The 14,021-nt window shown below is 38.1% G+C and overlaps 1 protein-coding gene and 1 pseudogene across 1 annotated transcript; one reads left to right on the top strand and one right to left on the bottom strand.

Annotated features, from left to right (window-relative positions):
- Positions 1–8,486: 8,486 nt before the first annotated feature.
- Positions 8,487–9,966, bottom strand: LOC113075957 (heme-binding protein 2-like). Its single transcript, XM_026248602.1, has 4 exons — positions 9,815–9,966; positions 9,593–9,719; positions 9,054–9,222; positions 8,487–8,970 (listed from the first exon to the last, which is right to left on the bottom strand). The coding sequence occupies exons 1-4, from the start codon at positions 9,947–9,949 to the stop codon at positions 8,796–8,798; spliced, it is 606 nt and encodes a 201-aa protein (XP_026104387.1). The 5' UTR covers positions 9,950–9,966; the 3' UTR covers positions 8,487–8,795.
- A 1,997-nt stretch (positions 9,967–11,963) lies between these two features.
- LOC113075958 (coiled-coil domain-containing protein 85A-like) lies at positions 11,964–13,754 on the top strand (annotated as a pseudogene).
- Positions 13,755–14,021: the final 267 nt, after the last annotated feature.

Raw genomic sequence — 14,021 nt, forward strand, 5'->3', positions numbered from 1 at the left:
CTGAGAAGGAATCAACAAAGAAGGTATTGAGTGCCTGGAGTAACCTGTACGTAAGCATTCCCATTCATATTAATGGCTTTTGTTCAGCCATGGATACTTTGGAATGGTTGTTGAGGCTTTTTGAGATATAACATCTATATCTATAAGCACAACACAAATAACTTTTATAAATGAATAATAATAATAATAATAATAATAATAATAATAATAACAACACAGACAAGTACTCTAGCTGCAATAAGGGGATGAAATGAATCTGAGGAAATCAATTTTAATGAACAGCCAGGATTATTGTCCTGCACGCACAGCATTTTCTGCCAGTCTCTATATCTTCTTTCCTAAAGCTAATCTACTGCAGCTATTTGCACTTGTTCAGAAATTGACACCTTTTGCCTTCCTCCTACTGCATGCGCTGAAATTAGTGAGAGCTGGTTTCTGGATAGCTGACCTGAGGTTAAAAACATATCTCTGTAATATGGTGTGATGCTCTCTGGATGCTAAATCCTCCTGGGCTTTGAGGGATTATTCTCTCTTTTTCTCTGTCTGGCGCTTTCTTGTTTACTCAGTCCACCTGTTATCTAGCACAACCCTACACTGTCTCACGCCACAAGATTCATTCAAAACATGGAAGCATTATATATGTATTCCATTTTTCTGTAAATTCACTATACAAAACATCCATTCACAGACACACACACAGAAAAAGCTTCAGCAATTATCCAGCAATTCACTTCGACGTTTCCAAAAAGATCAGAATTGCCCAATCCAAACTGCTCTTAAAAGAGTTCTCATCTTTGTTAAATTTGAGCTTAATAGCCCTAATCGAGAATCCTTTTTCAGTCCTCTTCACCCCAGTCATCTAAATCCTCTCATCATCTGCCAAACCACTTCAAGTTTTCACTGTCAAGTTTATTTACGATTCTTTCTCGTCAAGAGTGCATTAAAGTATTCTGTTTCTGAAAAAGAGCCCTTCTTTTCTTTAAAACAAACCTCCATTTTCCACCGTCAAGTTATCAATTCCCTCATCACTTCAAAGATCCATGGTGATTACAGTAACTCATGCCTGTCTCCTCAGTGAGGGACAAAAGACAACTATCGACACACACATCGCTCACAATGTCAATATATATGGCCAGTGCTACCAAAGAACTATTATTGAACTTCTGAAGAAAGATAGATAGATAGATAGATAGATAGATAGATAGATTTAGAAGTTTCTGACCAATAGATGCAAATTCATTTTAAAACAAACACAGCCAAGCTTTAAAGAAAATGCTCATAAGAAATTACATTGTTGTTGTTACATTTCTGTTTTATTACATAAAAGTGTAATACACACGCAGACGATGGTTTTGCTGTACACTCTTAATTCATATATGGCAACCAGACATTTTATGAGAACATAGACAAATTTACACATAACAGTTAGCAGATATATTGATTTAGAGAGGAGTATAAGTGCACTACTGCCACCGAATTGCTTTCCAAAACCAGCACAAACACTCGTCTACGGGGACTCCATAATCCGGGCTCTATTCTAAGAGTGTCTTATTGTCTTTGGTTTCTCTATATTAGGAAAGGATACATTACCTCTAACCAAAGTCAAACCAAGGATAGACAGTTGGTGGTAGAGGACTAGCAGGAACAGAAATCAGCATTTGTCCCCCAGACAAGAAAGGGATGGTGGGGGAGCTGCCCCTTGACGGCTCCCAATTAGACAGTTCACCTGGAGGAAAGGCAAGTAGGACAGACAGATGGAAATAGAAAGGTAACGGAAATGCACACGGGGTGATGTCACTTGCTAGAGTAGGATAGGTGACCTGTTTCAGGGAAATACAACACTGACCAGCATGTGAAGGTTTCTGTAGAGAGCACTGAGAACAAAATCAATTGCATTACCACATTTTATGATGACAGATCTCTAAAAATACTAACAGATAACTCTTGAGTGAATCCTTTTCAATATCAAATGGGCAGATGATAGTCTCGTGTGACTACTGCTTTCTTTACACACCAACCTGTGCTGTATTGATCTTTAAAAGGGTATGTTCATCTATATTTTCATCAATATATTTTGTAGCAGGTAGAATGAGACACATGTGGCCACTTAAACTTTGCCCTAGGTTCAGATAGAGGACAAACAGCCCTGAAGGAGAGGATGCTGGGGAACAACAAGTCCCGCATAATAAATTAGAGCGTGATATATTGTGCAGCAAGCACTCTGTCTTAAATATAGCACATCAAAAGTATATGATTAATAAATGAAGAGCCTGATTCAGTGTTTCCTAGCTTTTTATCACAATGACAAACACTACAAGAAGTCTCAGCTGCAAACCCACATTTTCCTTATTGTTTTTATACTGTGCCAATGATATTTTCCCACATAACTTTATTACTAAGCATAATAGAAAGCTTTTAGCTTTTCACATTTACATTATGGCAATATTTGATGTGTTTATTGAGCCATTTACTTCGTAGGAACTCTAACAGGGACCACAATATAGGCAGAACACAAGCTTTGTCATAGTGAACTAGCAAATAAAAAAGCCTTATAATCAAAATTTATGTAGGTATAAATTAATAATAAAATACATTTAAATTAATCATAAATGCTAAAATAAATTATACATTATATTAAGACCTTTTTGCCAGATTAATCTTCCATAATAGCTTTCATCATCATATGATGTTATAGGAACAAATAATGGTCCATTTATCAAAATAATAATAAATGAAGCATGAAAAATTATATGCAACAGTATTTTTAGTCTATCACACAAACCAATTTTGTATGCTCTTAAAAACACAGATCACTTGCCTTAATAGAATTCCTGAAATATTGTTTCTCTGAATGTTTAGTCCCATGTTCATTTAAACGATTATAATAAAATCCTGGGAGACATAATGAATTACAATCTTAATATGCCTGCTCTATTCAGTCTGCACAATCTGTTTATGTTTGCATGTTTGGCCAGCATCATGTTCATGTCAAACTAAAAGTTCAGAGAAACAGAGAGGGATGAGCCGGCCCATTTGTAACATTTGGGCTGATCAAGTCAGACTTTTCTGAGAATCATTCATCTCTTATTCTGCTACATAAAAAGGCAAGCAGTGAATATGTAATAGCGTATTGCCTAATGGTACAATCCCATGCTCAAACACACAGCGAAACATCCACACTAATCACATGCATCTGATGTATTTACAATTCACGCAATAGTTCATAGCGCAAATCGTACAGACATTATACAAGGCTAACTAATCTATCAGTCTATTAGATATTCCTATTCAGTCACCAATTATATATGCTTCATCTGCACAGGCATGCCACTAAAAATAATTGACAGCTGTTACCAAACTGGCTGCAGGTTTACCGTGTTTTGTTTACCCTGCTACGAATCTCACATCCCAGTATTAACCAGTCCAATCTATCACAAGTCTTTAATAAAAGTGGCACTCTGGAGAGTAGCTTCCACAGCCTCAGCATGACTGCTAGTGATGATGGAGCCAGTGGGTTACTGGAAGCAGAGTCTGGAGGCTTCTGACATTTGTCCCAAAGCCTCTCTAATCCTCAACCAAGTCACACTATGAGAAAACTCATCATTTAATCCCTGCTGCTGGAAATAACTGTGAGCTCACTGTAGAACCATGCGTTATTTGGCAAAAAAAAAAAAAAAAAAAAAAAAAAAAGGTTTACAATAGTGGCTGCATCTCCAATGACAATCCATTCACATACATTTACAGTAGGGTATATGCCAAATTATTTGGTCTGTTGTTTTAATAAATGGTGGGATAATACAGAACATATTTCACATTTAACATTTTATTAGCACTTTAAAATAAAGTTACATTTGTAAACACTAGTTATTGAATTAGGCACCATGAACAAATGGTGAGGTGCTTTTCTAAAGTGAGAGCGTCTAAAGCTGAATTCTAGTCCTTAAAAAACATGCCTGCATCAGCCAAATTTTGTTAGAATCATGAATTTCAAGCCATGCATCAGTGCATCAGTACAATGTAATAAAATGCAATTTCCCTTTAATAAGTCTGCTGTAAATTGGTAGTGGATTTTTCTCCCTGGTCTATACAGTCCAACCAATCAGAAGGACGAGCAAAGCCGGGTGCTGATAAATCTAAGGAATACCTCTCTTCCACTTTTCTTTACATACAAAACCTGACTGGACAAGTAGAGGCCCTGCAGGCAGACAATGAGTTTTTATACGTTTGGACAGTCCTCTGTCCTCTAAAAAAATCACTGTACTCTGAAATCGCACAGGGAGGAAAGAAAAAAACAGCAACAGAGAGGGAAATGTGCCATCATACAATGTCTGTTTGTAATGCATGCAAACTGACTGTGCAGTCACAGATAACAATGTGATGTCACAGCAAACACTATTTGTGCACAGGCATATTGAGGTGACATTCAAAATGTACATTTTGCTCAAGCAAAAGACAGAAAACATTCACATGATCATGTCTCCAAAACTGATCAACGTTTATCTTAGTGTAAGATACTGAAGAGTAACACAATTCAGAGATGTTCTGCTCTTGTTAGTATGGTTTTCTGTAAGTGATCTGAGGTTTTTTCAGCGGCACACAGATGATGGTATCAGAATTCCAGAATAACAGCCGAACTGATTCAGAATGTCATAAGACAAAGAAACTCTAAAATCTATTCTCCAGATGACAAAGAGAGACTCACAGCCCTAAAATCACAGGGGATCCATGATTTGTGCCAACAATCTCATTTAAATCACTTCTAATGCAGATGATTTCACAGTTTCAAAATAATTCAAAATATACAAATATAATAAGTATATTAATACCCACCTGCAATTTAAATGGTTTTAGTAAATAATTATTGGGGTTAATTAAACATATTACTATCTTACATTCCAGAATTGCTTTATTGTAATATATAAAATATATACAGGATCATGAATGAACTTTAAAGATGAAAGCATTCCTGACTTAATGCATGTGCAGTCTTGGCATCTCATACACACTTATAAGGACATATCACTTTTCACAGATATTTGAGAATTGAAAAGGTTAAACCAATGACCTGAGAGTATCAAACACTACTAGGAATGTTCTGCAGACAAATATTTATAATTTAAAGTTATAATTGATTCAATTTAAATGCAAACAAAGTCCACATTTCATCGTGGTTAGGATTAAAACTCTTGTGACTAAAACGATAACATTTTAGGTTCAAGTCAAGCAAATACATTATCCTTAAATTTTAATGAAAGCTGAGTGAATGCTTATGACATTTTGTTTTATAAAATCCCCAACATTCCATTTTGAAAAACTCAAATCTATAATTCATTACCCTAAACTCACAAACGGGAGAGGCTATGTGATACCACATGCAGGCAAGATCATGTGACCATTTGAAGAGTTCACACAAACAGTGTCACAAACATGCTTATTCAATAAATAATAATAATAATAACAATGATAATAATAATAATAATTAAAGGTAAATACAAAAATATTTTTTTACATGATGTTTTAAAATCTTAAGGATTTTAAAGATCTTAAAGGAATAGTTCACCTAAAAATGAAAGTTTGCTAAACCTTTACTCACCCTCAGATTATCCAGGATGTAGATGAGTTGGTTTGAAATTTTGAGAATTTTAGCATTAGATGCTCATCAAATAGCTTTTGGCTTCACAAGACCTTTACTGATGGACTGGATTTGTGTTACTTGTGAATTATTATATCAGTTGTTTGAACTCATTCTGACGGCACCCATTCACTGCAGAGGATCCTCTGGTGAGCAAGATATGTAATGCTAAATCTCTTCCATTGAAAAAACAAACTAATCTACATATTCAGCAAATTTTCCTTTAAAGGAACTATTCCTTTAAAATGATATATCCACATTTTCATAAGATTTCAAAATGTCTCAGACTTTTTTGGACATCATTTTATTTACATATACTACATATTCACATGTATATCACATTCCAACCATTATGTATTCTGCAGTGACTGTTAAAAAATAATGAATTGCAAATCCGTTGGGGCCAAACTTCAGTTGAAATTTGCTGCTCTCAGCATCTGAGCTTCAGTGACAGCCATAACGTTCAGTTCTCTTTGTGGTTTGGTGTCCTCGTGTTTAGCACATCATCAATTATAAAAAGTGTGGGGTAATCATGAGGGACATTTTAATACGAGACAGAGCTCAAAGAAAGAAAAATCCTGTTCTAATCTTGACCAAAAGTTGCTGTATTTTCGTATCGTGTTTTATGCAAAAAGATTAAACCAACTCATGGGAGAAACAGAGAATAGTTGACAAGGTGTTTTGGACTTCAAAACAGAGCAAAAGCAGATGGGTGAAAAAAAAATCATGCAACAGATGGACACACATATCACATGGCTGACATAAGCATGAACAATTTACATGGTTAAAACTCTCTCAAAATGCACAATTGCTCTTGCATTCCTACATTGTCTTATCTGACAGCATAGAGCTCCAGCTATATTCTCAGGAAACTGGCCAGTCTCTGATAAGATTAATTCCCATGAGCCATTCCAAACAGGCTCTTGGCTGGGGCCTCCAAACTAAGAACATCATCCAAAACTGGGCAGATTAAAATTCACAAGCCTGCAAACATATGCTGACATAACCTGCCAAAGTCAGACTGGCTTTTATTGGACACAATGGTGGCACATATGAGCCCAGACAGAATTTTGAAATAAAAAATGTGCCGATAAATTAGATAATATACGTAGGCTGATCGGAGATATCACAACTACACAGTCTCTAAGTTCTTGTGAACATATCCCATCCTCCACAAACGCTAACTGAGTATGCGCTGATTTCCAAGCATAAAAACCTAATATCCGAATAAGCTCCTCATGTTAAATGAACTGCAGAACACAACAGTCCTGAGGCCTGCCGATAAAAATACAGTACCACTATATACAGTAAGTAAGTAGACACCGCATGTTCTCTATGACTCATAAAAACACATCTTGGGTTATTACAGATCTGACTTCATTGAAGCATAATTATGTTTTTGACGAACACGGCTGGCTTCTTGCTATAGAATTGTAACCATGGAAACTGTGTGAATGTGTGTGGAGGGCATTAAGTGTCCAGCTTCCCGTGGTGAGTGCTGAGGCATACTGGGAAGCGGCTTTTATTCCACCATTGCTAGTGAGGAACTGCCCTCATGCTCTTCTAGCTGAAAAGTCCTTTTAGGTACAACAGCATATTTAGCACTAAAACAAATGGGTGAGGACATTTTTATGAAAACTGGAAATGTACAAACTGAGTAGACTAATTTGATGCCATATGTAATGTAGAAGAGGTTAGAGAAACATCACGAATCATTGCTGCCTCCTAGTGTATGATAATGTAACTATGAATCTTAGCATTTACAGTCTAGCCTAGCAATTAAACACAAGAGTGTGTATCTGCTTTCAGTGACCAGCGAGTCAGTATTTTATCACATTTTGGAAAATGTTATGTTTCTTTGTGACTAAATTATCGAATGAGTCTGTCTTGAAAATGAAATGATAACTTTTATTTAAGGTCAGCTAATTGTTTTACTTGCTTTCAGTGTTGGTATGCTAACTTCTGTATGCAGCCCAAGTAGAATGTGTTTAACAGTTCTCAGAGATATACAAAGTTTGCTCTCTCTCTCAGGTGAGGTTGTTGGCCCATTTTGTGGGAAAATGCAGCCTCATCACATTTCCTGGCTCTGCTTGAGAAGATGCGACTAATTATACGGACTTCGGATCAGTCACCATGACAAAACGTCTCAGGTGGGCTGACCCAGTTTTCCTCTCAGCTAGTACACTCCCATATTGAACACAAGAGGGAAACTCCCATCAACAAACAATCACACAAGCATAGTGCTGCAGGCTTGAGAATCCAGGTCCATTCAGCCATACTGTAAAACAACTCACAATTTTATGTTTTTAAGGTCACTGAATAAGCACCAAGCTGCAAGTGACAAAAACATTGTCTGAAGTCATATGCTTTCTTACAGATTTGAACTGGAATGACAAGTTTCATTCTAACTCACAAGCTGGAAGAATCACATTCAACTTCACATTTCTTTAGAGTCTATCACTGAGCTATTTAAATCAAATAGTTTAATCAACAGCTTAAGGGATGTTCTGGATCACTAGTTAGACCAGTTTAAATGGCTGGAGTTTCTAGTAACATGACCAAAAGCTAAGCCACCTGATAACCTAAAATCACATTTTCCCATTCAGATCATTCCTAAACCTGCTTCTCTTTTGTATTTTGGAAACTTTCTGCATTTTCTGTATCAGGTTTCAGTTTCTTTTCTAGGTCTTAATATATATCATCTTCTTATTGGAATACATTTATTTTACACAGTTTTCAATCATTTATTCAGTCCATAAATGTGGGTGAATTAATTAGATACAGTGTCTTAAACTGAAAAATAGAATGGCTTACATTCAATATACTGTATAATAAAAAAGAAAAAAAAAATTTGAATAAAGAGATCAAAAGTTTTATTGTCAAAGCAGTAAAATTCAACTGCAATTTCAGTGTAAACCTACCTTAACCTACAGATGTAGATGACAGACGTCACATTCCTAAAAACCAGTTTATAATCCTGTCAAAGAACTACAAAGTGCTTCAACACTTTTATTGCACAAACGAAACATTAATACATTGTTTAAGATTGCAACACCATGTTAACATATGATATGCAAGGAAATCTTCAGTTGACTGGGACTTGAAAGTAAAAAGAGGCTACACCATAGGAATGAGGAACAGAACTTTCAAGATCTGCAAGTCCTCAGGGTGCACGAACCCAAACTTCATTGTGCCTGTTGATCAAATCCCATGGTGCATCATATCCAGCTGCATCATATCTGTTTTCAACAAACACCTTTCCTGCAGCCCTGAGGTCCTCCCTAAGCTGCTGCACATTCTCTAATGCGTCTTCATCAGATGCCACACCACTAAATGACCTGTAATGACCAGCAAAGAGAGAATGATTAAATGAGAAAAAGTCAAACAGTTTTTGACTGTCATCCTTTATACAATAACTAACCTGACGTAGACAGTACCGCCTGGTATGACTGTTTTTCTGATGGTATTATCGTTAGGCTCAGGGATGTCCGCGTCAGACTGAAAGACGGAAATAGACACCTGTCGCTCCCCCGTAAAATCAGCTTCCTTCACAGAGACCACCACAGGCCTGGTCATAGCAATCTCCTTATCTGACAAGTAAAATTTAATTATAAAATGACATTGTTAAAATATGATTACCAGTCTGGAATGTTTATAAAACGTCAAATGTGAATATTCAGCACCATGAGTTTGGTGTAGCAGTAACACTAGTTAACAAGAACTAAAAATAAACAATACTTTTATAGCATTTATAAATATGAGTTAATGTTATTTTTGTACATCGACTAAAACACTGTGAACTATTATGAACAAACAGTGGCCAATCTGTATAAACTAACACTATAAAAGGTTAATAAATGCTTAAATAGTGTACAGTATTACTTCTATGTAAACTAATGCATTAACTAATGTTAACAAATGAGACCTTATTGTGAAGTGTTACCAGTGTAGCATACTTACTCTCGCTGTTTTGCCCTTGATTGAAATAATACAATTTCCAAAAGCCATCTTTTAAATCACTGTTGCTGGAACTCGCAACATCAGTGGTAATCCAATGGCTCACTTCATAATTGCGCTCCTCAAATCCCTTTATGTATTATTAACACAATAATATACATATTTAACATAGAATAGACCAAATATGAAATATCCCTAATGACAAAACAAAAATCGTCTGCCTACCTCATACTGTTGCACCACAGTGTACACGGGACACTCACGTCCATGACAGAACCAGGGTGCTTCCCAACATCCTGTACTTGGGAAACATACAAGTCCAACCAGGAGACACAGAATGGAAAGTACAGTCCTCGCCATCGCACTGCAAGATGAAAAATGTTGTCACAGGCTGTTTGTGTATGGTGTTTTCCTCATCATAGACACACCCCTCTACACTTCACGGAACTCTCCCTCCCATCGCCACTAAACTACCATCTAGTATGACACTAGGAAATCAATTAACCTGCTACAGTAGAGTACAGGTTTTCTTTCTTCCGTGAAACACAAAGGGAAATGTAAAAGAAGAGTAGACCTTTCCCATGCAATTAAAATTAATAAGGCACAAAAAATTATATACTATAAACTCCAGGGAAGCATTACAAAGCATTTAAAGAATGATGACTTACATTTGTGTGTTTGAATCTTATTATTAAACCGACTAAACAGGTAAAGTTAGGGCTTGCTTAATGTCTGAATATTTCCTCATAAATAATTTGGATCTTTAATTCAAAATAAAACTGGTAGGTTGAAGAGGAGCTCAACCTGAATGAGCCAATAATTTCCTTGAAAGTGATCCATGCAGTGTTCTTCCAGCCCTAATCATGAAATAATTTTCATAATGAAAGCAGTTCAGCACGCTCACCACATATCCCTTCATAAATCATAAACTTTCATGATATTTAAATGTTGGCTCTGGGGAGATGTCTAAATTGCTTTCATTTTCACTTTTAGAGGGAAGAAGCTTAACAAGAAATAGATATTCATAATGTGCACAAATGCAGTTTATTACCAGGTAAGTTTGAGTGAGGTATAAGGTAACACATATTGTCCTAATAAAGATGCCTCTGCTTCCAGAAGCAATCTGAACAATTTGAGATGACAACCTGTACTCTGACCCACTTCTTAGACAATACCTGTTCAAATTAACAACACATATTCCAAAACAGTGTTATGTTCTGTAAACTGACCTCTGTGTTGTGACGCTTGCTTTACAGACCCACCTACACAGATCATCATAAATGCATATTGTCATTCCAAACAGTTTATCCCAAACTGTTTATGAAAACAATGAGTCTGGTGCCAGTGTGCACTACATTAAAAATAACTGAATATGTTATATTATTTTAATCCATAACAATATTAAAAGCCAGACATTTTTAAAGATTGCCTATAGTAAATACATATCTATCTATCTATCTATCTATCTATCTATCTATCTATCTATCTATCTATCTATCTATCTATCTATCTATCTATCTATCTATCTATCTATCTATCTATCTAGCTATCTATCTAGCTATCTGTCTGTCTGTCTGTCTGTCGATTGATAGATATGTCTCTTCAACACACCTGCTACAGTTAGGTTTTTAAATAAGGCCACCAATAAACAGAATCCAAGTACCAAATACAATGCACAAATTCATCAAATAACACCAGATTTTCATAATACACCACCATAATAATAATAATAATAATAATAATAATAATAATAATAATAATAATAATAATTATTATTATTATTATTATTATTATTATTATTATTATTATTATGCAAAATGGGCAATTGCGTAAATGGTTAAAATTGATGTTGGTTTGTTTTATGACCACCAGGTGGAGCCCAAAATCAAAAAGTTAGCTGTCTCCAAGAGAAGGGGGCGTGTGACGGAACAGAGATAAAGAGAGACGGAGAGAGAGAGAAATCACAACTCAGCCAGTGGGGCCATTTGAGAGGCGGCTGTCACGTACCCTGTGCACAGAAGCGACCAGCCGTGCACCTTCCTCATGCGCGCGGACAGCGGCCACAGGTTCAGCACCGCACTGAACTGGAACAGGATGCTGACGGACAGATGGAAACAGACAGGTCTCTGCCATAGAGACAGAGGTCCAACCATACAGCAAGTGCATAAGGAGGAGAAGTATAAGTCCGTACTCTAGGGCTGCATCCCTATCTTCAGAGGGACAGCATGGGCAGAACAGTTGTCGTTAGAATGGTAGTGTCAAAAATTCGAACCTAACAAGAGGGAATTTGCGTGAAAGCGCGAATAAAGGATTTTACTGGCCTTGCGGGCGATTTGATTCATAGCCTAGCACTTCGACAAGTTGCTCGGGAGGAATGGAAAGGCCCACCCAGTCGAGCATTTCCAAGAACGCAGAAGGTCCCTCAGAGGATCTTCCAAACTTACGGACGAGGGAGCTCTGAAATGGAGCAAGGAGGACCTGGTACGCCGGCTCCGCAGAGCTGAAACTGAAGAAGATGAGCGTCATAGTGGACCACAGCAATCTCATCCGAGAGGTGAACCGCAGGCTTCAGCAGCACCTCAACGAAATACGTGGTTTGAAGGTAAGACGAGCCTGTGTTCAGGTGACATGAATAGCGATGCATTAACCCTTCTTCACTATTAGGTTACTTTAATTAGTATAAAATAGGTTTTAACAATGTCTGTAAAAATTACCTTTTTTAAATTATTTAATTAATAATTTTTTTAAGCGTGGTTTGCAGTTTTCTAATACATGGTCCTCTCACATACAGTACATTTCTCCATGATGAGGTATAATGGTGCTAAAGTCATCTGGGTTGCCTCTAAAATGTCATTTTGCACTTGTCTTATCCAAAAATAATATAAAATAAAATAAAAAATAAAATGTTGTAGCCAGATGTGTTAAGTGGCAAGTCTTTCTATCTATCTAATATTATTACTAGTTTTAATACACATATTTTTTTTTCATTTTGCCTACAATATTGAAAAACTGTAGAATATTCTACTAGAATGCATCAGTGTGTCTACAATCTATGTTCTCCATACTTTATCTTTCTCTATTGTGCAGTACATAGTACAGTACAGTAGACTACTGCATTTAACTTTTCTTTCATTGGTCAAACTGGCTTTCTTAGACATCCGTGTGAGTCATAGATTTTATTGTTCCAGGAGGTGAATCAGAAGCTGCAAGAGGACAACCAGGAGCTGCGGGACCTCTGCTGCTTTCTGGATGACGACCGGCAGAAAAAGAAAAAAGGTTCGAGGGAGTGGCAGCGCCTGGGCCGCTACAGTGCAGGAATCATGCGTAAGGAGGTGACACTTTACCTGCAGAAGCTGAAAGAGCTGGAGCAGAGGCAGGAGGAAGTGGTGAGGGAGAACCTTGAACTGAGAGAATGTCTTCATGCTGGATGAGGAGAAGGGCTCTGGAGGTACTTGTGGGCCAGTGGGTACCGGGGACCAGCTGGATGCAGGAATTCAATCGATAGCCAGTAGCCTGTCTCACGCTAGCGGTCCTGGGCCTGGCCTACTAAGAGATGTGGGATGGGAGCAGTACCTCCAGCGCGGGCAGCACTGACAGCCCTGACCATCTCACACATAAGCAGCAGCTGTTGGGTGGCCCAGTTGGAGGCAGTCCTGATCACCTACATAAGCCAGGCTCAGGGAGGGAGGCAAACGGTCCTGAGCAAGCAAGCCGCAGACATAGCACCAGCCAGGAGTACGCAGCGCATACTTTCCCCCAAGTGTGCCGTCTCGCTGTGGGTCCTTCTCCAGTCCGGATCATAAGGGCCTACGGGGTCTGAGTCCAGAGAAACTTGGCAAGAGAGGCAGCCCCGAACAGTTCTCGAAACACTTGCCTGGTGTCCTCTAGCCACCTGGCAGCCCGGACTTTTTCCAGAAGCACAGGGGTAGCATGGGTAGTGTTGTGGGAGTCCAGAGCCCAAACAGATTCTATCAGGGACACCGGAGCACCTACAGAAGGGCCGTGTCATATCTGGAGCCCTGAGTGTTGAGGCATCAGCATGGAAAGTTTGGAAGCCCCGGCCGAGATGTGGCACAGAAAGAGACCGGGTGTAGAGGAGATGTCCCCTCATCATCGGAGCATCTATAGCGGTATGAATGGTGGGTCCGACTGGAGCCTGCTGTAGCACCCACAATGAGATATACGAGTCCCATTTGAGTACACCATACGCAAAGGGGATGGTCATCCTCATCCTGGAGCCAGCAAAGCCCCAATTCCCAGCCAGCCACTAAACCATACCACTCAGCCAGCCATTACCTGCATTTTGTCTAGTTTTTCTTTGCTCAGTTCAGGAGAGGCAATGGCCAGATAGAGCAGGGGCTTTAGTGTTTGGCTTGAGCACAACATCCCATCTCTGGTAAAGGTCAGTGGTGTCCAGTCTTGTCCTGTAGGG

Source organism: Carassius auratus, unplaced genomic scaffold (assembly GCF_003368295.1).
Source record: "Carassius auratus strain Wakin unplaced genomic scaffold, ASM336829v1 scaf_tig00018130, whole genome shotgun sequence".
NCBI classification, from domain to species: Eukaryota; Metazoa; Chordata; class Actinopteri; order Cypriniformes; family Cyprinidae; genus Carassius; species Carassius auratus.

What these genes read in the sequence shown, in the direction of transcription:
- LOC113075957 (XM_026248602.1), bottom strand. Translation starts at nt 9,949, where the DNA reads ATGGCGAGGACTGTACTTTCCATTCTGTGTCTCCTGGTTGGACTTGTA. An exon ending in TCAAGGGCAAAACAGCGAGA is followed by an intron (nt 9,223 to 9,592) that starts GTAAGTATGCTA and finishes TTTACTTGTCAG; the next exon opens with ATAAGGAGATTGCTATGACC. An exon ending in GGCGGTACTGTCTACGTCAG is followed by an intron (nt 8,971 to 9,053) that starts GTTAGTTATTGT and finishes TGGTCATTACAG; the next exon opens with GTCATTTAGTGGTGTGGCAT.